The sequence below is a fragment of the Physeter macrocephalus genome, chromosome 3, assembly GCF_002837175.3.
Source record: "Physeter macrocephalus isolate SW-GA chromosome 3, ASM283717v5, whole genome shotgun sequence".
Classification (NCBI taxonomy): Eukaryota; Metazoa; Chordata; class Mammalia; order Artiodactyla; family Physeteridae; genus Physeter; species Physeter macrocephalus.
The window spans coordinates 21,482,248-21,504,994 of NC_041216.1; the positions used below are offsets into that span (position 1 = coordinate 21,482,248).

Below are 22,747 nucleotides of genomic sequence, written 5' to 3' on the forward strand. Positions count from 1 at the left end.
CTCTACCCTGTGCTCTTACAGGTCCCATGGGGACCTACTGATGTGATGAGAAATCCTGAGGCTGGGTGTTTTACATCAAAGGCGGTTTCCCGAGACCAGCGAAGTGGAGGGCACGGGGCAGCAGACGGCCTCAGGCTCGGCATCCGCAGCAAAAACTCACACAAAAGGACCCCTGAGGCTGTGTTGTCACCAGATGTCTACAGACGATGCAGATGACATCGGGGGAGGTGGAGACGGGAGCGCGGGCTGAACCCTTAGCATCCTGCTGAGACAGAACCCAGACCCGGCCAGGAACCGGGCCGCTTCCTGCTTCCTCTGGCAGACCACATCTTTTGTTACCAAACCAGAACCACATTGCTCCTTCTCTTAACCTAGTTGCTGATCATTCATTCATTCATTTATTCCGTCTCTCAATCTGGCAAGACCGAATTGAAGTAGGCCAAGTCTAGGGGTAGCAAAAGCTATTTGCAAAAATCCAGCTGTTTTCTCATTAGATTCTATTTCCCATTTTATGGACTGACCAGGAAGCTGATTAGAACTTGAAAGGAAAGGAAAAACCGTAAGATTGAAGATTTACAAGAAAATGGGAAAATTAGATGGGCCAGATCTCCTTTAACATAGCTGGGAAAAACCCCAGACGAATGACTTTTCTGAACAGCTCAAAGGGACTTAATTCTTTTAAGTTCCAAAACCTAAAAATAATGTATAACTTGGCGGTTCTGTGTTCTAAATGTATAATCCTAATTTCTCACACTGAAACCCCGTACATAATTTACCCTTTTCTTGGGGACTTAGAATTATTACCCCTCTCTGAGTTACGGTGACACCCCGGGAGCTGTTGAGATAAAGGCCATTTGTCCAGACACCAAGTAGCCCCCTCTCTGGCTTCTGAGATCTACTGGCCATGTTTTATAGTCTCCATCCTGTCTTTGCAGGTCCATGGCTCCTCCATGCTGTGGTCAGTGTGCCTGCTCTCCACCATCACCCCTACCCCCCAGGCCCTTCCAGACCGTGGGAATTAAGCTCCACATCTATGTATGTTAAATTCTTCTGTAAGGAAGACGGTCTCTCCTCCCTCCTTTATGTATTTACTCACTAATGTATCTATGTCAGTATGGACTCATGTATACTTATTTTACACTTTGAGTTATAATCCGGTACTCATTAACTATTTCATCGCTCAAATTCTTCCAGCCTTGGCCACTGGGAGCTCTTTCAGGTTGGTTGCTGTGTCCTTGAGCATCTCCCCACCTTTTCGTTTTGGGCACTTCCTTACTCTCTGCTGTTACAAGATGCGCCAGGCTTAGCATGTATTTTCCCCATCCCAGCCCCAGAATCAAAGTCCTTTTTATTTACACTCCGTTTGCCAACTCTTCAGCTCAGTCAGCGAACACCTACCATGAGTAGCAGGCACTCTGCTGGGTGCCAAGCACAGCCAGCGACTGGCTGGTAAATATTTAATGACCAGCTCTCTGGAAAAAGTAAAGTACATGCATGCATAGCATAAGGTTTACAGATATAAAGAATGTGTAGCACAGTCTTTCCATATAACAAGAAATACAGTACTCTTTCTTGTAAATTCTATATAGCCAGCTGAGTCTCACAGAATGCTTTCATTGACTTTAGCTGAACTCTTGTATCCATAGCCAATTTCTCATTGCAGTTGACGAATGAGAGAGTTCCCAACCTGAGCACTGGTGGATATTTTTGGATATTTTGGATTTATGAATAATACAAGTGAAAAAAGAAAGACGTTAGAACTTCACATGTTCGTCAGTGACATGAGTGACTTTCTTGCTGCATCAGATAATAATTTTCAAACACTGGAAGAACGTTTCCTCAATTTTTTGTTCTATTCATAACATAATGGCTAAGACACAACATGCTTTTGTATAATCTGCATTGTTAACATTTTCTCCATTACCGTCTTAAGTCTAGGCAATCAACAAAACAAAGAAAAAAAAAAATCAAGCTCTACATGAACCACCATTATTGAACCTATTTATAAAAGTTTTTTAAAATCAAGCCCTGATTTATAGCATTTCCTGATTTCTATGGTGTAATACTCCCTCCACGGTCAATTTCAAGCTCCCAATGACACATCCCTGAATACAGAGCTGGAAAGAGAGGTGTGGTAACACATCACTATGTAGCATTTCCAACAGACACATATAGTAGAGTGAAATAACCTCAAGAGCACAGGTAATAATAAAATAGAGTAAAATAATTAGGAAAGGGTGAGTTTTAAGTTTGTATCACCTTTGTTTCTGATAAAATTTAATTGTAAATTTATGTAAGTTAATTCTTATTAAAGGCTGTGTTCATCGACCAGTTGGCAAAATTCCTGGACATTTAACAATCGGTTCTCGTGGGCGGGTACCAGCTGGCCCCAGCACTCCTCTGGTACAGCAGTGAACATACCACAGGTCTTCCCGGATGGAGGCTGGGGTCCTCTGAGCTGCTTCCAGGGCGTGGCATGTACTAGATGAATAACACTTCCATAAGACAGTGGTCAGTGTTCCTAGAAAATCCCGTTTCTAAGTAGCCCATGCGATGTCTTGTGGTTTTTCACACCATCTAATGCTCATTTCCTTTTTTTAACTCGGAAAATATCCTATCGTTCACTAACCAATCATCTAAGATCCGTTTGTGAGTATGGAAAGCAGGTAATAAATCATGACTTTGAGTAACCTAGAAGTACTAAGAGCACAGGTATTGGAGTCAAATAGTGTCACCGCTTCCTGGCTGTGAGACCTTGGGCAAGTCATTTAACCTCTCTGAGCTTCAGTTTCTTAATCCACGCAATGAGGGGTAAAATGCCTCCTCCAAGATTATTCTGGAGATCAGATGAGGCCACATGCGTTAAGTGCCCAGCACGTCTGTGGCACATCTGTGGCTTCTCTACACAGTGGCTCATAGCCGTTGTATTGTCCACAATTACTTACAAATGGCAGAGCACATAACAAGCTCTCCAAGGGCAAGGTCTAAGTTTCCACCTTCTCTGCATGCTCCAGGGCTTCCTGGCAGAATTCATATGGACTGTAGGCACTCGATGTGCAAACTACCTTGAATTTTTTTTAGGGTCTCCCATTCAACCTACACTCTTTACAGGGTTAGAAGCAGATATTGGAGAAATAACACAAAGAACAAGTAGATAATTTGAAAAAAAAATGGAGAGTGATTTCTTGAGTAAATCATTGACCCGTGTTTATTAAAGCTAATATAAATTCAGCCGTGAATGTGGTCATGGTTAATCCAGGTGGTTGACAACCTGCTATTTTAAAGGTAGTATGGAAAAGAAATCAGGAGTATAACATATGATACCTCAAATACAGAACAAAAAACCCAACCATGGCAACATACCATATGGTCAGAGAACAGACACAAAGAAAGAGAAAAGGCATTAGCATGTATTTTTAAACTAAAGTTTCTAAAAACAGACTTGGGGACTTCCCCGGTGACACAGTGGATAAGAATCCACCTGCCAATGCAGGGGACACAGGTTCGAGCCCTGGTCCGGGAAGATCCCACATGTCGCGGAGCAACTAAGCCCGTGCGCCACAACTACTGAGCCTGCGCTCTAGAGCCCACGTGCCACAACTGCCGAGCCCGTGTGCCCCAGCTACTGCAGCCCATGCGCCTAGAGCCCACACTCCGGAACAAGAGAAGCCACCGCAAGGAGAAGCCCGTGCACCACAACAAAGAGTAGCCCTCGCTCTCCGCAACTAAAGAAAGCTTGCACCTAGCAACGAAAACCCAACACAGCCAAAAATAAATAAAATTAAATCTAAAATAAATAAATAATAAAAACAGACTTGTTGATAACTGACCTTGACCCCATGCTTCCTGTACAGCCCAGAGCTGGCTTTTAATGTGAGTCTTTTTCTTATGTTTGCTTTTCTCTCTGCCTCTTTCGTTGTAGTTACCAGCAGCAATTTCTGAGAAAACCTTGACCTTCCCTGTGATAGAGCAGGCCGGCAAACTAGAGAAAACCAACTTTAACCATCCAACTAAAGCTACCCTCAACCAACACGCTTCAGAGAAAAAAAAAAAAAACCAAAACTTTATTTTTTAATTTTTAAACCCGAAGAGCTTGGAGTCTCTGCTGCATTTACACATCTTTGGCTCCTTTGCCCTAGGGGCCCTATCGTTCGGGCTCTGTGCGCTGCAAGCAACAGGAACCAGCTCTAGGCTGCCTCAGGGATGGAGCACTTCAGGGTAGCACCCCAGCCAGGGCTCAAAACCAGCTTCCTTATTTTCCTCACCATGTTCACAGCAGCATAATTACAATAGCCAAGAGGTAGAAACCACCCAAGTGCCCATGACGCTTAATGGATAAACAAAATACACTCTAAACTGTATGATGGACTATTATTTAGCCTTAAAAATGAAGGAAATTCTCATGGATGAACCTTGAGGACATTATGCTAAGTGAAATATGCCAGTCACAAAAAGACAAGTACCATGTGATTTCACTTATTTGAGGTACTTGGTACTTAGAGTAGTCAAATTCATAGAGACAGAATGTTGGTCACCACGGGCTGGTGGCGGAGGGAGTGGGGAGTTGTTGTCTAATGGTAAATAGAGTTTATGTTTTGCAAGACGAAAAAGTTCTGGAGATCGTCTCACAGTAATGTGACTATACTTAACACCACTGAACTATATACTTTAAAATGGCTAAGATGATAAATTTTATGTTGCAGGTTATTTACCACAATTTGAAAAATAAATAAACAGCTTCCCTCCCTCCATGTCTGGGCTCCACTCCCTCACGCTGGCTGCATTCTGAAGTCCCACCAGGTCACTCCAGATCCTGGTGTCCAGCCAAGTCTTCTTGGGTCTCCGTGGCTCTGATTGGATCACTTGCCCCACCGCTGAACCAATCAATATGGCCAGGGAGTGTGATTGGCTGATTGCTTAGGCCCACCCACAGCAATGGGCCGACAGATTGGGAGGGAGAGTCCTGGAATTTCCAGAAGAGCCGGGTGGGTTGTGGCCTGTCCATTACAGCAGTGGACCACTTGAGGCATGAGGTATGACCACTCCCTTTAGCACCCTGGCCGTTCGTGGGCAGTGAGGCACATCTACCCGAGCATCCCACCCAGCACAAAAGGGAATTCCTCCACCCTACCCGTGGTCTCTAGATTTGTTTTCTAGCAGGCGGGGGTAAAACATATTCAAATTTCCCCCTTCCCGCCTTCAGCCCTTTCATTCGATAAATCTTTATTAAATCGATGAGGAAAGGTTATAGGAATGACTGAGGCAAGACAGCCCCAGAGGAGAGGACGGGAAGGGATAGGATGGATGGAGAAGTTAGTGTGAGGCAGGAGCAGGACACCTCGGCTTCTGAAAGGAGAGAAAGGAAGAAAGCTTAGGTGGAGACCGAGGTGCCCACAGTGGAGAGGAATTCGAATCTTCACAGAAGGCAACAGAGTTCTGGAACACTGCCAAGTCCGTTCCTGAAACAGGTTTCAACGGGGCCAGTGTCATCACAAATGCTGGGCCAGGTGTCGCCAGGCAATTGGAGTTTGATTTTCCCGAACAGTGTTCTCCTTGACTCCAAAGAAGTCTTCAGGAGAATTCACCGGATTCTTGACTTGGCTGGGAAAGACTGTAGCTAAAAGACTGGCTTGGGAACCTGAGTCAGTGGAGAACCTTCCTCCTGAATACAATCCAGCTGGAGCTATAGGAAGTTCTGTCTGCCAGTGCTCCTATTTCGGAAGCATTCTGTCCTGTTTCTCATTATGTGTCTCCAGTCTGCAGAAAGAGAAACGTGACCCGCCACAGGCGGCAAACCTTTGAACTTAGCTTCTTACTTGAAAAGTGTGTTTTTTTCTGCCAAGAGACTGGGGGCGGGAGGGGGGTGGCAGAGAAGGGAGAGAGAGACAGAGAGGGAAAGAGCTTTCCAGACCCCAGTCCCACCACGCTCTCCACCACCACCTGAGCTTGGTGAATTCCTTAACCTCTCCAAGCCTCATTTGCAAGCTAGGAATAAGGAGAGCTCCTCCCCTGCAGGGCTGTTGTGAGAAATAGGTGAGTAATTACAATAAATGGTAGCATTCACGATGTCGCGGTTTAACCTCTAGGCACGGGGAGGGACGGCCACAACAGCATTAACCAAGACAAAGCCAGGTGTCAGCACCTCTCAGCATTTGCTTGTCCCGGTTTAGGTGGATTTTGATGTGCTGTCTGTTGAAAGTAGCTACAGACATCTTCCGCTGGGTCAGATGAAAAAAGGTTCCCTCCGTAGATATTTATGGAGCGTCTGCCAAGAATCAGATGTGGCAGATGTTGAGGATCACAGGTTAACGAGCCAGTTGGGGTGCGAGCCAGCTGGGGTGCGAGCCAGCTGGGGTGCCTGCCACCCCAGAGCCCTCGGCTTCCGGGAACAGATGGAGTAGGAGTGCCAGAGAGACACACAGTGTGGACGTGTGTGTCCTGGAGAGCTGGGCTTGAATCTCGGAGATGTGTTCATTCATTCTTTCAACCAGTATTTAAGGACCTACTCTGTGTGTGCCAAGGGTTTATTCTAGGAGCTGAGGAAACGGTGGTGAGCAAGGTAGACAAAAAGCTCTCACCCTCTCAGAGCTCAGAGGTGGCATTCTACCAGCTCAGACACTCACTGCCAAATCTGTGATCCTGGGAAAGTCACTAGGTCTTGTTCAGCCTCGGGCTCATCACAGAGCATCAGGGGTATTAAATGAGGTAATGCATGCGAATCTCTTGACTGGGTGCCTGGCACGAAGGCTGCACCCAATAAATGGTGGTGCGATAGTGTGCAAGGTGACCCATGGTGGGGACCACCATCCCAAATTTGGGGAGAATCTGGGAGGGCTTCCTGGGAGAAGTGGCTTATACGCTGAAATCTAGGGCAGCAATTGTGTCGCCGGGACAGAAGGGTGAAGACCACCCCAGCTGCTCGTAACCTCCCCTGACCCTCTTGTCTGCCCCTGCAGGTCTCCTTCCCATGGGTGAGGGGCCCAGCACCTTGGCCAAGGCCACAGCCACCTCAGGCCACCCAGCAACCGAACCAGTCACCCTCACCACCACAGACCCCCTTCCACCCGGCCATCTGGCCAGCGCCAGTGCAGAGGAGCTGGTCCCAGGAGTTCCCCGGGCCCCCCATGGTCCCACCTGCCTCCCACAAGCGGCCCGTGAGTGCCAGAGGGAAGATGTTCTCCTTCGTGGTGGACAGAGCCGCCCACAGGGTTCCCATCATCAAGCAAGGTACTCATGGGTGCTTCCATGGCGGCTTAGGGGATGGGCTTCTGGCTAGGAGGATGGGTCTCGGTTTCTGCTTTCCCTTTTTTTTTTTTTTTAATTTTTATTGAGGTACAGTTGATTTACAGTGTTGTGTTAGTTTCAGGTATGCAGCAAACTGAATCTGTTAAACATATACATGTATCCACTCTTTTTTAGATTCTTTTCCCATATAGGCCATTACAGAGCATTGAGGAGAGTTCCCTGTGCTATCCAGTAGGTCCTTATTAGTTATCTACTTTATATATAGTAGTGTGTATGTCAATCCCTCTCTTCCAGTTTATCCCTCCCCCCTCTTATTCCCGGTAACCAAAAATTTATTTTCTACATCTGTAACTCTATCTCTGTTTTGTAGATAAGTTCATTTGTACCCTTTTTTAGAGTCCACATATAAGCGATATTGTATGATATTTGTCTTTCTCTGGCTTTTGCTTATGTTCTCTGATTCTGAAGTAGAACATAATCAATTGTGAAAAAATTGGGATAAGCAGAAAGTTAGAAAACAGTAAAAGATAAGCTGTCACCCTTATCACCGGAATTCTCCCTGTTGACTTTTTGGCACAAACTCCAAGACTGTGCTCTGCCCGTCTGCACACGTCAGTACCTCTGTGGTGAGTGTGTGTGTGTGTGTGTGTGTGTGTGTGTGTGTGTGTGTGTGTGTGTACGTATATACGAATATATATGAATGTGTATCAGAATCTAAATTTATATACTTCAACTCAGATGTACAGACATATTGGTAACTGAAATCCCTCTTGCCTTAGGAGGTTTTTAAATATTTTATTACCATTTTACAGGTTAGAGGAGACTGAGGCTTATGGAGAAAATTACTTCTCTGGAGGTGATATATTCAATCTAATCTAATCTAACGCTTTTCAGTCAAATGTAAGGCTGGTTATCTCAGTGACTGTCACTCACAGCCTGGTCACTTTGGGGACACACAGCCATCAGGGTTTCCTTCTCCCCGCCTCCCCCCAAGAAGGCCTCATGGCATTTGGGGAGGAGACTTCCTGTCTGTCACCATCCTCTCGGCCTCGCCAGCCTTACTGGCAGAGTAGCTGGGTCGACTTAGTCCCTGGCATGATTCCCAGGTTTCTTCTGTGGCCACTGGCGTGAAGGTCCCATTCTCTGTCTCCTGAGTCCCAGCCCCAGACCCCTCTGCGTCCCCAGGTCTCTCGATGCCTCCACACCCTTCCCTGGTCTCACTCAGGACCACTCACCTAGTCACCTCCTCAGCCATTCAAACGATAGTTATTATGCTGAAATATACAGACTAAGGAGCAAATGAAAGGCATCTCTGCAGTTTACAGCATCCTCATCATCATCTAAGGAACGCTCATGTACCTACCACCCAAGTTAAGAAATTACTCAGCCATTTCCGCCCAGCATTTTCATGTGAAAACTTTCAAACATACGGCAAAGCAAAAAGAATTTTACAGGGAACAGCTCTCCTCCTAATTCTACCGCTAACACTTTGCTGTACTCTTTATTACACTTCTGTCTACCCATCCTTCTTGTCCTGCATTAATCCACCTTATTTTTTGATGCATTTCAAAATAAATAGCACACATCTGTAGTCCTCCCCCTAAATGTTTTAGCACATATACCATTAACTAGAATTCAGCATTTTTTGTCTCCTTCATGTAAAATTAACACACAATGTGTATTAGTTATCGTGATTGCTTAACAAATTCTCCCCAAACTTAGCAGCCTAAAGCAAAAATCAAACATGTGTTATCATCTATACGGTTTCTGTGGGTCAGGAATTTGGGAGCAGCTCCGCAGGACGGCTGTGGCTCAGGCTCCCTCGTAAGGCTGCAGTCATCTGAAGGCTTGGCCTGGGCCAGAGGATCCACTTCCAAGACGGCGTGCTCACACAGCTGTCAGCAGGAGGCCCCGGTTCCTCACCACATGGGCCTCCCCAGAGAGTGGCTCCAGGGTTCTCATGACACGGCAGCCGCTCCTCCTGAGCAAGTGATCCTGGAGAGCAAGATGGAAATTGCAACATCCCTTGTGACTAAGCCTCAGAAGTCATGCTCTGTCATTGCTGCAATGTCCTGCTGGTTACCAGGGCATCACCCTCCAGTGTGGGAGAAGACTACACATGGGCCTGAAGACGAGGAGGCGGGGGTCATCAGCAGTCATCTTGGAGGCTGGCTACCACAGCCTGCCCTCGGGTCCTCAATAATTCACGCTCCTCCTCCTCTCTCCCGAGGCCCCCCAGAATCACACCCCATTAACAGCATCAGCTCAAATTCCAGAATCTCATCTAAATCAAGTCCAGGTACAGATGGGGCTCATGGGTGTAGTTCCTTAAGTTCAGCTCATCAAGTACTACTTCCAGAAATCTGAAGACCTATGAACAAAGTGTCTGTCCCTCACACACCCAGCATACGTTGGTGGGACAGACATAGCATAACTGCTACATACACTCCTCTTGTTCCAAAAGAAGAAAACCAGGAAACACACAGGAGTCACTGGCCCAAAGCAGTTCTGAAATCCAGCTGGGAAAATATTGGCAGTTCCTTGATTGGGCTTGAGTCCAACTCTCGCCCAGAAATGACTTTCCAGGGCTCTTGGCTCTGCCCCCTGGTCCCTGAGTTCCACCTTCTGAGTCATCCTTCCTTTCCTCTGAAAGGTATCACATGTATGCAGCTGCATAGTTTTATAGCCTGCTTCCTGCCTGTAGAAGCTTGGGGCCAGACGCTTCTTTTACTTTTATGGGTCTCTGTCAGTCTGAGTTGGCAGTGCTTCTTATTGGGGTTCATCCTATTAGGCAAAACCCACGCCCACAGGTGTTTTTTGACACAAGCCCTTCCACCGTGGGTTTCTGCAAAGACTGACAAAGGACAGAAGCTTCTTAGAAGCCCAGTTCTTTGACCGAAGGGTTCCCTTGGACACTGCCCTGGATCTGTATTCTTAACAAAGGATTTTACAGCCACACCCTCAGCTTCTTCTCTAGACTGTGTTTTCCTGAGAGCGCCCTTGACTTGATCTTTGCCCAGAACCTGTTTCTTGCATTTCATTTGCCACCTGGAGAGGCAGGGAATTTTCAAGCCCAGAACATTGCCCTGGTTTAACAGCCCTTCCTTTAACATTCACTATAACATTCACATTTCACTATAAGTAGCAAGAAGTAACCAGGCAGCACCTTCCAAGACTCTGTCTGGGACTCTCTTTAGCTTGACCACTCAGCCTCATCACGAACATTTTCTACCTTCCTCATGACCACAGGCAACGTGTTATGAAACCTTCTGCCACCACCTAACAAGGATCCCTTAACCCCGGTAACATTTTCCTCACATTCCTGGAAACCTTCCCTCACTGCCTCCTCAAAGGCCATCGGGCTTCTACTAAGACTATTCAGGCTTTCTCAAAGACTCTTGGCAAAAGTCCTCCAGCTTCTGAACATCGTTCCATCCCAAACCACTCCACGTTTTAGGGTTTTTGTTAAATTTTGCACCACTCCTGGTGCCAAAACCTGTACTTGCTACTTATTGCTGCATAACAAATTACTGCAGGATGTAATGGCCTAAAACAACAGTAAACATTTATTATCTCATAGTTTCTCTGAGTCAGGAATTCGGGAATGGCTTAGCTGGGTGATTCTTGCTCAGGATTTTTCATGAGGTTGCAGTAATGGTGTTGGCTGGGGCTGCGGTCATCTGGAGGCTTGCCTGGGGCTGGAGGACCCATCTCTAGGGTGGTTCACTCACATGGCTTTTGGTAAGAGGCCTCAGTTCTTCACTAAGTGGACCTCTCCATAAGTTGCTTGAGTATCCTCATGACATGGCTGCCGGCTCCTCCAGACAAGGTGGTCCTAGAGAGTGAGGCAGAAGCTGCAATGTCTTTTATGATCTAACCTCAGGAATCAAATTCTGCCATTTCTGCAATATCCTTGGTTACATAGATAAGCTTTGTTATGGACTGAATTGCATTCCCCCAAAATTCATATGCTGAGGCCTCAATCCCAATATCACAGAATGTGACTATATTTGGAGATAGTGTATTTAAATAGATGAGTAAGTTAAAATGAGATGATTGGGTGGGCCCTAATCCAAGGACTGGTGTCCTTGTAAGAAGAGAGAGAGAGATGCCAGGGATGCACGTGCACAGAGAAAAGGCCATGTGAGGACACAGCAGGAAGGCGGCCGTCTGCAAGCCAAGGAAAGAGGCCTAACCCTGCCCACACCTCGATCTTGGACTTCCGGCCTCCAGAACTGTGAGAAAATGAATTTCTTTTGTCAAGACCTCGTGTGGTGTTTTGTTATGGCAGCCCAAGCTAACTAATATAAAGTCCATCCAGTATTGGAGAGGATGATGCAAGGGTCTGAATACCAGGAGACAAGAATCAGTGGGGCCATCTTGGAGACTGGCTACCACACCGTGAAAGGTATAGATCTTGAGTGTGCTCATTGAGTTTTGATGGTCGTGTACACCTATGTAACTCGAATTCCTATCAAGATATAGAACATTACCATCACCCCAGAAAGTTCCCTCATGACCCTCCCCAGTCAATTCCCAACCCCAGGCCCCAGAGGCCACCACTCTTCTGAATTCTTTTCCCACCATGGATTAGATATTCCTGTTCTAGAATCTCAAGTACACAGAACCATGTAGTACATGTTCCTTTGTGGAAGGCTTTTTTCACTCAGCATAGTATTTCTGAGATTCATTCATTTTGTTGTATGGATCATGTTCTGTTTTATGAACATATATACAGGGTTGTTTTTTTTTTCAATGCATCCTTTGGACACATGGCACATGGGCTGTTTCTTTTCTTTTCTTTTTTTCACTCCACCATTTAAATTTTTCCACTGTAATCACCGGTTTCTCCAGTGCCATGTTGAACTTGGGGCTTCTCTAAAGGACTTGCATTCCCCCTGGAGAAATGAAGGATGAGTCATATGGCTTAGAGGGCCTCACATCATCTATCCGGGCTCTATCTCCTCAGCCTCCCAGCCAGGTCTCATATTTCCAAACTTTTGCCCTCATTCCCCTGACTCTCTCCCCATCCTCAGAACAGGACTTTCATCTTCCTGTGTGATGGGGAGTTCCTTTCTGCCTGGGCCTCTCTACTCCACGCTTTGGAGAAAACTCTGTGCTCCAGTCCTCCATGCTGACTCTTGACAGAAAACACCTATTTTTGAGGGTTCCGAGAAAGCTCTTTCCTCTCTTAGCAAAGCTGGGCTCTTCAAATTAAATTGGTTTACTGTTAGACTGTCACCTTGCTTTAGACTTGAAAAATTCTATTTGAAAACCCAAAACCAAGGACTTACTTATTGCAGGTCAGGTCAGGGTTTCTCAATCTTGGCACAGTGACACGTGGGGCCGGATAACTCCTTGTTGTGGGATCTGTCCTGTCCACTGTAGAATGTTTAGCAGCATCCATGACTCCTACCCACTAGAGATACCAGTAGCAACACCACCACCACCACCCCCTAACTGTGGTACTCAAAAATGTCTCCAGACATTGCCAAAAATCAAAACGTCATTTTGCCCGGGGGCAAAATCACCCTGTTCTAGTTAATACTCATCCTTCCTTTTCCACTAGGCAATAAAACATCTGCTCCAAGGCCAAATCTTAACGGCAAGAGCTCATGGGAGATGGGGAAGAATTACTGAGAAAAGAAAATATGTGGAGTGATTTATTAAAATAGCATCTTGATTCATATATATATATATATATATATATATATATATATATATATATTTTCCCAGTAATGGGATCATATGAACCTAACATAGGTAACCCTCCTTTTTTTTTTTTGGCCGTGCCGCTCAGCTTGCGGGATCTTTGTTCCCCAGCCAGGGGTGGAACCTGTGCCCCTTGCAGTGGAAGCACAGAATCCTAACCACTGGACTGCCAAGGAATTCCCTACCTGATTTTTAAAATTCAATAATATATCATAAACATCTTCCCACTTCAATACATTTACTGCATAGTGGTTAAAAGCATAGGCTCTGAATCCAACAAACCTAGGTTCATCCCTTGACTCTACCGCGATAGTAAGAGGCCCACGCACCGCTATGAAGAGTGGCCCCCGCTCGCCACAACTAGAGGAAGCCCTCGCACAGAAACGAAGACCCAACACAGCCAAAAATAAATAAACAAATGTGGGTTTTTAAAAGAAAGTTATTACCTAACCATGATTGTTATTTAACTTTTATTTACAACTTACAATGTGTAGCAGTGTCTTTTTTTTTTTTTTTTTTTGTGGTACGCGGGCCTCTCACTGTTGGGGCTTCTCCCGCTGCGGAGCGCAGGCTCCGGACGCGCAGGCTCAGCGGCCATGCATCGGCAGGCGGACTCTCAACCACTGCGCCACCAGGGAAGTCCTGTAGCAGTGTCTTAAAGACACAGTTAAGGTGCACACATACTGCCCCTGCTGCAGACTGGTGATTATTGGAGAGCACCAGGACAGCTGGGGGTTGTTAAAATATTAAAGTAACTTCCCTGCCGTTAGGCCAACAGCTCAGGCCCAAAAATTCTTAAAGTGCCTGTGTCCCCGTATCTGCCGTCCCACCTCCCCAGCCCTCCCGACCCTCTCTGGGACTTCTCCCCACTGGGACCTCCGAAGGATCCAGCAGCTAGAGTTAAGCCGATTTGGTCATACATGGCCCTTAGGTTCTTTTTGATAAATAACAGTAGCCGGTAAAGAAGTTTGGGGCGGGTGAGGGGTAACTGCTCCAGCACCTCCCTGCCTGGGTGTAAGGAAAGCGAGTCTCAGAGCAAATTCTAGCCCCACAAAGACTTTCAGTAAACACACCTTCCCCAGTAAAGGGACCCCATCGAGCAGCCTATTCTGTAGGCTTGATGAAGTCCCCCCTCCGGCCATCACCTTGCAGGGAAGGGTCCCTCAAGACAGCCATGACAGGGTCGCAGAAGCAGCCGGAGTCACCCCTAGAGATGGCATCAGACGCCGGAGCTCTAAGCTGAGACTGGACAGGGGCCCAGTTAGGGTCAGACCCCGGGGCCCTCCCTGGGGACACAGGCCAGGCAGTACCTTCCTCCACTGGGAGCCGATTTCTAGCATTCAGCATACCAGGTAAGAGGCCACCCTTTTACCAATAAGAACCCATTTCTGGCCTTCAGTTTGCTAACCAGGAAAACTTTAGGAGTCACAGCTGCCTCTGGACAGTAGCCTGTCTGATGTAATAGTGCCCGGCCACACCAGGCCTGGGGACCGCAGATTCTGGCAACTGACTGCCCCAGCCTGAAAATTAAATGACCGGCACACATGTAGCATCAAACAGACTATGCTGGGGCTTCCCTGGTGGCACAGTGGTTGAGAGTCCGCCTGCCGATGCGGGGGACGCGGGTTCGTGCCCCGGTCCGGGGAGATCCCACATGCCGTGGAGCGGCCGCCTGCCGATGCGGGGGACGCGGGTTCGTGCCCCGGTCCGGGAAGATCCCACATGCCGTGGAGCGGCTAGGCCCGTGAGCCATGGCCGCTGGGCCTGCGCGTCCGGAGCCTGTGCTCCGCAACGGGAGAGGCCACAACAGTGAGAGGCCCGCGTACCGCAAAAAAAAAAAACAGACTATGCTGAATATTTAGAAACTAAGCCACAGGCCTGTGACAATCCTTGATGCACCACAGGGACCTCCCCCAGAATTAGGCTGCATGTTATAGTCAAGCCTGCACCAGAAGAGGATTTTTTTTAAATCTCTTTTCTCTATTCCTTTTTTTTCCTAACCCAGTTATAGATGTTGGCAGGAAAGGAGGTGTTAGGTCAGGAAGGAGGGGAACAAGGGGAAACTCTTCTGGTTCTGTGCTTTCTGCTACGGCAGCACCAGCCGCAGTGGCTGCTGAGCATCTGAAACGTGGCCCGTGCGACTGAGGAACCAAACGTTTAATTTTAATTCATTTAAATTTAAAAACTGGTATTTGATGCAGTTATTGAAAGGGTCGAAGTCTGTCTGGAACATTTTGAGTTGGTGAATCGACTTTTTCGACTCTAAGTTTTTGTGGAATCTGAAAACAGATCAAGTCTTCCTCCTGAAAATTCAGTTTCCAAGTTGAGATGTGCCATCAGTGTAAAATAAACCCCAGATTTCAAAGGCTTCATACCTCGAAGAAAAAGAATATAAAAGAATAAATAAATATAAAAGAATAAAAAATATAAAATATCTCCATATTCAACACGATGACGTGTTGAAATGATATTTTTTTAATGTATTGGGTTAGATAAAATTTATCATTAAAAAATTCATCTCTTCTGTTTACCTTTTTAACGCGACTACTAGAAAATTGAAAACTGCATTCTGTAGCTCGCATTATTTCTCTATCAGGCACTGCTGCTGTAGTCAGTTAGGACTTAGCTGCTCAGGATCCAAGAGGGTCAGATGGGGGCAGTGAGCTTCAAATAAAAGTTTTCTAATCATGGACCTAGTTGGGGAGGTGGAGGGAGAGAAAATGGGCAGCTGCTGAAGTTCCAGGCCCGTCTGTTCCTCGCGACCCAGGAAACACTGTGGCCAGGGCTGCTCATTCAACACGCAAGGCTGTGCATTCTCCGGGCACCACAGGCCATCAGCTATGTCCACTAGAGGTTCTGGGGTCCACAAACAGGTTTAAGACCTGGCTGGGGGGCAGGAATCTTTGACTCTAAAATGCATAAATAAAAAAACGCAGAAGCAAAATGAATAAATGATTGAATGAACGTCCACAAACATGACGGTGCGTGCTTCATTCATCATTAATGTTAAGACTCATGAAAGTTTCATCACCTTTGACAATTTGTTCAGTTTCTCACTTCACAAGAAGATAAGAATGTGCAGTGACTGTCCAGAAACCATAGTCACTTGGAAATTTATAATACGCTGCTTGGGCCCAAGTGATCTCACAAGCAGAATTATAGAAATCTTTACAAAAGTTTCTACACCAATAAAAAAAAAAAAAATGTACTCAGTGTTGATGTGGGTGAATTGCGAGATGTCTGATGTGATACAGAGTGGGGCCCCCACACATAATGCCATACCCCCCCGAAAGTCATCTAAACAGCCCTTGTAATATTGGGGTTAATAAGAAAAAAATTAGGAAAGCTTAAATGTCTATCAAGTGGATTCTAGTTAAATACGTTTGGCACACTCGTACAGTGGACCACAATGCTGCCATTGAAAAGAACCCAGTACAGCTGCCAATACTGACATGGGAAGATGTTTTTGATATTGTTAGCCGAAAAGTAAGCTGGAGAAGAATCTCTGTCATGTAAATCCATTTTTGTTTTTTGAAAAGATACGACTGCGATAAAAAAATATATAGCTAACGTTTAGTGCTAAATGCTCTACATGAGGGGTCAGCAAACTTTTCCTGTAAAGAGCCAGATAGTAAATACTTTAGGATTTGTGGGTCACGTGGTCTCTGCTGCAACTACTCAGCTCTGCCTTTGTAGCTGGGAAGCAGCCGTAAATAATATGTAAATGAATCACTGTGGCTGTGTTGCAATAAAACTTTATTTACAAAAATAGGCCGAAGGCCAGATTTGGCCACAGGGCCATAGTTTGCCAACCCCTGCTCTATGTCATTATTTAATCTCCAGATAGCCCTTTATAGCAGAGACTATCAGTGATCCTAAATTATATATGTGGAAACAAAGGCTTAGAGAGAGTAAATGACTTGCCCAAGGTCATCAGCTCTTATGCAGCATAGAAAAAAGTCTGGAAAGAGACACATCACAGTGCATCAGTGCAGTTAACGCTGGGGAAGAGAAATGAGGCAGCTCTTACCCTTTCCAGTACTCCTGTAATGCTTTCACTGCATAAGTCTCATGAATGTGAAGGTTAATCTGAAAATATTCTTTAAGACTTTGGGGAAACTCACAGTCTCCTCTGCATTCTCTGTCGACCTTGTGTGTTAGTGTGGACCAACGCCGTGGAACTGTCGGAACAATCAGTGGCCGAGGAAATTCCTGGCGCAGGGTCCTCCAGAGAAATTTTTGTGGACCAGGACCTGGCCCAGCACGATAAGGTGAGGGGTCTCGGGGAAGGACACAGCTACAGCAGCAAGACGGACCATGGAGAGATTGCCACCGCCTCCTGTCCTCTGTGTCTCAAGGACTGCCCCTTTTTCCTACTTCCAAGAAACCACCTCTTCCTCCCAAGACATTCAGCCGGGTTTGGCCACTGCTCATTTTATCCCAAATAACATCTACGACTACAAGGTACTGAGCACCTACTGTGTGCTGGGCCATGTCCTGTGCACTTGACATTTATTAGCTCGTTAATCTTCACCATCTTCAAAATAGATTTGATCACCGTCACTTTGCAGATGAGGAAACTGAAGCTCAGAGAGGTTAAGTAATGTGTTCAAGGTTGCCCAGTGCAAGGAGCAGTGTTAGGATTCAAACCTAGGTCTGGCTAACTTCTCAGCGGGTACTTCTAACTCCCACACAGTAATCACTGGGTCAACCTTGAGTGATGGAACGGTGATGCAAAAACACATTCCTAGCAGGAGGAAGCGAGCACTGAAGTCAGGGAGGCCTGGGCAGAGAGACTCGTTAAAGAACCAGAGAGGTTTAAAGCAGGGATGCGAGCAGAACAGGTGGATTCAAGCCATCCTGGGAAGGGCCCTGGTCAATTTCTCCCTGCTTAGACATGACCTGAAAGTTACTCCAAAAGAAGCAGTCTATAATATCCCGCTTTCCTTAAGGACCAGGGCCTGCTCCCGCAGCAATTCTCGGACTTTGTGAGGAGCAAAGCTACCTGGGGTTCTTGTCGGACACGGAAATCCAAAACTTCAGGAGGCAGGGGGTTCCAACTCAGGCGTCCTGGGACCAGGCTCTGAAAACTGTTGCAGAAAGGCAAGAAGCCACGCTCAGATTCTGTATTTATCACTGTGTAACAAGCCACCCCAAAACTTAGTGGCTTAAAACAGCAATTCATTATTCCCCAGAATCTATGGGTTGACCTGGAAGGTTCCTTTGCTTGCATCCCCTGGCCTCACTCATGCGGCCTCAGTCAGCCGGTGGCTTGGCCAGGCTGGTGGTCTCCAGTGGCCTCCTTCCCACATCTGGGGCCTCAGCCAGGATGCCTGGACTGGTGGGCCCCTTTCTGCATGTGGATTTTCATCATAGCAGCATGGTGGTCTCAGGGTTCCCAGGGGGCCAGAGCAGAAGCTGCACAGCCTGTAAGAACTTGCCTGGAGATCATGCAGCCTCACTTCCACTCCATTCCGTTGGTTAAAGCAAGTCACGGGGCCAGCGCAGACTAGAGGGTGGGGAAATAGACAGGCTGGCAAAGCTGCAAAGTATTTGTAGCCATTTTTCAACCTGCCTCAATTTTAACTTGGAAATATAGTGCAACCACTATAATTTTTTCTATTTTTAGAAAAATTTTTATAAGCCATTTATAATTTTTTCTATTTATAATAGAAATAACTTTTTCCATTTATACCCTGACTTGCCAGGACTCCTTCAAGTGACAGTAAACAAATTAGCTTGAGGGGGAGCATTTATTAGCTCATCTTATTGGAAAATTTATAGGGCCACTAGCTTCAGGCATGGCTAGATCCAGGAGCTTGAATGATGTCATCAGAACACCTCCCCACTACTAATCTCTCCCCTCTGTTTCCCCCAGAGTCTGGCTTTCTACATAAGGCTGGCTTTGCGTGTTAGAAAAGACAAACTCGGGCAAACAAGCCTACATATTTAAAGTTTATGATCCAAAAGGAGGCAAGATCCTCTCCCTCTGTAATCGATGCGTGAAATCTCTGATTGACCAGCTTGGGCCACATGCGCACGGGGAGGTGGGACAGGAAGGAGCAGGGCACATGACTGACAGTCCTACCCAGACCACATGGAAGGAGGAACGCTCCCTCCAAGAAGGGCAAGGGGGCCCTTACCAAGAAAGCAGAACCCACAGCTGTCCGCTGCCCTCTGCAAACTTCTTATATTCCAGCACTGGCACGGGGCCTGGCACTTAGTTGCTGCCCGATGAATGTTTGTTGCATGAAAAATGAATAAGCACCTGGCTGATCATAACAGGGTGAAACAGGGGAAACTGCCCAGGAGTAGGGAATATGTCTGATGCTCTCTCTTGAAGTTTTGCCACCAGCGTTCACAAGGACCCAAAGGAAGACCCCTGGCAGCAGTTGTTAATGTCAGACAGGCTTTCTCATGAGCGAGACCCTGTCCTTCCCCAGGTCACGGAGCTAGCAGGTCGTGAGGCTGACTGGACGGCTCCCCTGGGAATGAGCTGGCCTAGAAATTGCCCGTTTACCTCCTCCTGTGGCTGCTTTGGAAAAGGCCTCTGGGGAATTTTTTTTTCTTCTTCTTCAGTTTTTCTGACATTTTATGGATAACTTCTGGTGAGAAGTTTGGGGGATTTTTTTTTTTTTCCTTTTTTGGAAAACCTAACAAATTCTTTGGCTGCAGAGCTTTTTCACTGGAGAGACGGAGAACAGGGTTAATTGTACCTGTGGGTAAAGTCTACCAGCAATTTTGTTTTTCCAGCCGAAAGTTTACATGCGCCCACGCAAATAAATCACCATTCCTGTCTCATTTACTTTCCAGATTCAGTTACCTGGAAAACATTCTTACGTGAATAGCCAAAAGAGGCAGGAAGTACTAGAAGAGAGGAAAGGGAAAACAAATATTTCAGAATGTTTTAAGTTAAAAAAAATAACCCTCATTACAGGCAGAATGTGGTTAAACAGAATTTTGTTTCCCTAATTACCTTTCCTAGGTCCCCAGTGTGCTAGGCTGAATATTATAAATGAAAATATTATAAGTAAACTTTCTAGCAACAAAAGTTCCCAAGTGGGATGGTTGTTCTTAATATGAAAGTATAATTCTTGGGGAAAGGAAAGTTTCCATACCTGTGAGGTATAGACATCCATTACAGGAGTCTATATACAAATACATCATTTTAACCAAATTCTTGTCTCTATGAGATTTTCCAAGTGACAGAGATACCCTTGAAAGTCTGCTTTTTCCCTCCCTGCCTGCCCTCACCTTCCCAAAGAATGATACCACATTTTTCCTGTATTTCTTTAAATGGGCTCAGCCTTACACCCAGACTCACGCCTAGTAAATTTCCCATCTGGCCTCCACCCAGGATGAAATAATTCTGCTGCTGGGAAAAGAAGTCAGCCGTCTCTCGGATTTTGAACTTGAATCCAAATACAAAGACACCGTGATAGCAAGCCTGCAGAACAAAGTGGCCAACCTGAGCCAGAAGCTGTTGGAAGCAGCCGCCTCCAGGCAAAAGGAGAGGGTGATCCCGCCCAAGTTTCAGGTTCTGCATGAAGAGGACGATGCCCGACAGAGAGAGATCCAGAGCTTGAAAAACCAGGTACAGCTCACAGACAAGTGGGTCGGGGCCTTGGAGTCACAACACAGGGTGACAGCTCTCAGGTAGAGCCTGCGGGGAACCACCCGGGTAGTTAGAAATGGGCAGTCAGCATAGCATGGTGGAGAAAAGTGCAGATCCAGGGAGTGGAGGGTTGGCAGGTTTCTAGCCTTGTAAAGAACAATGTTAGATTTGATTAAGTGCCTACCATGTTCAGGCCCTGGTACAGGCGCTTTTGGTGCATTAGCTTATATATATATATATATATTTATTTATTTATTTATTTTATTTATTTATGGCTGCATTGGGTCTTCGTTGCTGTGCACGGGCTTTCTCCAGTTGGAGTGAGCAGGGGCTACTCTTCGCTGCAGTGCGTGGGCTTCTCATTGCGGTGGCTTCTCTTGCTGCAGAGCATGGGCTCTAGGCACGCGGGCTTCAGTAGCTGTGGCTCACGGGCTCTAGAGTGCAGGCTCAGTAGTTGCGGCCCACAGGCTTAGTTGCTCCATGGCATGTGGGATCTTCCTGGACCAGGGCTCGAACCCATGTCCCCTGCATTGGCAGGCTGATTCTTAACCACTGCACCATGAGGGAAGTCCCCACATTAGCTATTTAAACCTCAGTCTTCTGACACATGCCATTCTACAGATGAGGAGACTGAGGCAGGCTCAGAGATGCCCAGGAGCTTGTTACAGCTTGCACAGCAAGAGAGAGGCAGTGATGTGATTTGGGCTCAGCTCTGCCACCTTGTACACCTCATGCTTTCACACCCACTGTGCATTTCCACCCAACTCCTGTCGCTTCAGTGACCACTTCTCACACCCATCCGGACCCAGCCAGAAAGAGCTGGAGATGGGGAGAAGGAACCCCGCAGTGTTCCTAACACTGAGGCCTTTATCAAACCCTGAAGGCAGCTGCTGGTTCATTTATAGGGAATTTCACCAAAAACTCTCCACCCAGAATGTCTGGATTTACCAGTCAACTTCCTTTCTCCTGAAACTAAATCCAAAAAACAAAAAAAAATTTTTTTTAAGTTTTAAAGAACTACTTTAAAATTGGCCATTGATCTTATACATAAATTATATCTCAACAAAGTTGATAAAAAAGCAATTGGTCATTGATGAATTTTGGCGTCAGTGCATAATTCTGCTTAAAACCGTAGTCAGATTTGGTTCAAGATGGCGGAGTAGAAGGACATGCTGTCACTCCCTCTTTCGAGAACACCGGAATCACAACTACCTGCTGAACAATCATCAACAGGAAGACACTGGAACTCACCAAAAAAGACACCCCACATGCAAAGACAAAGGAGAAGGTGCAATGAGACGGTAGGAGTGGCGCTATCACAATAAAATCAAATCCCATAACTGCTGCGTGGGTGACTCACAAACTGGAGAACACTTATACCACAGAAGTCCACCCACTGGAGTGAAGGTTCTGAGCCCCACATCAGGCTTCCCAACCTGGGGGTCCGGCAACGGGAGGAGGAATTCCTAGAGAATCTGACTTTGAAGCCTAGTGGGAATTGATTGCAGGACTTCGGCAGGACTGGGGGAAACAGAGACTCCACTCTTGGAGGGCACACACAAAATAGTGTGCACATTGGGACCCAGGGGAAGGAGCAGTGACCCCATAGGTGAGTGAACCAGACCTACCTGCTAGTGTTGGAGGGTCTCCTGCAGAGGCAGGGGGTGGCTATGTCTCACCGTGAGGACAAGGACACTGGCAGCAGACGTTCTGGGAACTACTCCTTGGCGTGAGCCCTCCCAGAGTCTGCCATTAGCCCCACCAAAGAGCCCGGGTAGGCTCCAGTGTTGGGTCGCCTCAGGCCAAACAACCAACAGGGAGGGAACCCAGACCCACCCATCAGCAGACAAGCAGGTTAAAGTTTTGCTGAGCTCTGCCCACCAGTGCAACAGCCAGCTCTACCCACCACCAGTCCCTCCCATCAGGAAACTTCCACAAGCCTCTTAGATAGCCTCATCCACCAGAGGGCAGACAGCAGAAGCAAAAAGAACTACAATCCTGCAGCCTGCAGAACAAAAACCACATTCACAGAAAGATAGACAAGAGGAAAAGGCAGAGGGCTATGTACCAGATGAAAGAACAAGATAAAACCCCAGAAAAACAACTAAATGAAATGGAGATAGGCAATCTTCCAGAAAAAGAATTCAGAATAATGATAGTGAAGATGATCCTGGA

General features: G+C 46.5%; 1 protein-coding gene across 1 annotated transcript in view; it reads left to right on the top strand.

Annotated features, from left to right (window-relative positions):
* LOC114485979 (forkhead-associated domain-containing protein 1-like) overlaps positions 1–22,747 on the top strand; it is a 72,773-nt gene that overhangs the window by 28,966 nt on the left and 21,060 nt on the right. Inside the window, exons 3-5 of the mRNA XM_028488057.1 lie at positions 6,957–7,227; positions 17,119–17,228; positions 20,315–20,551. Of these exons, the coding sequence (XP_028343858.1) occupies positions 6,957–7,227; positions 17,119–17,228; positions 20,315–20,551 (618 nt within the window). The remainder of the gene's footprint in view (positions 1–6,956; positions 7,228–17,118; positions 17,229–20,314; positions 20,552–22,747) is intronic.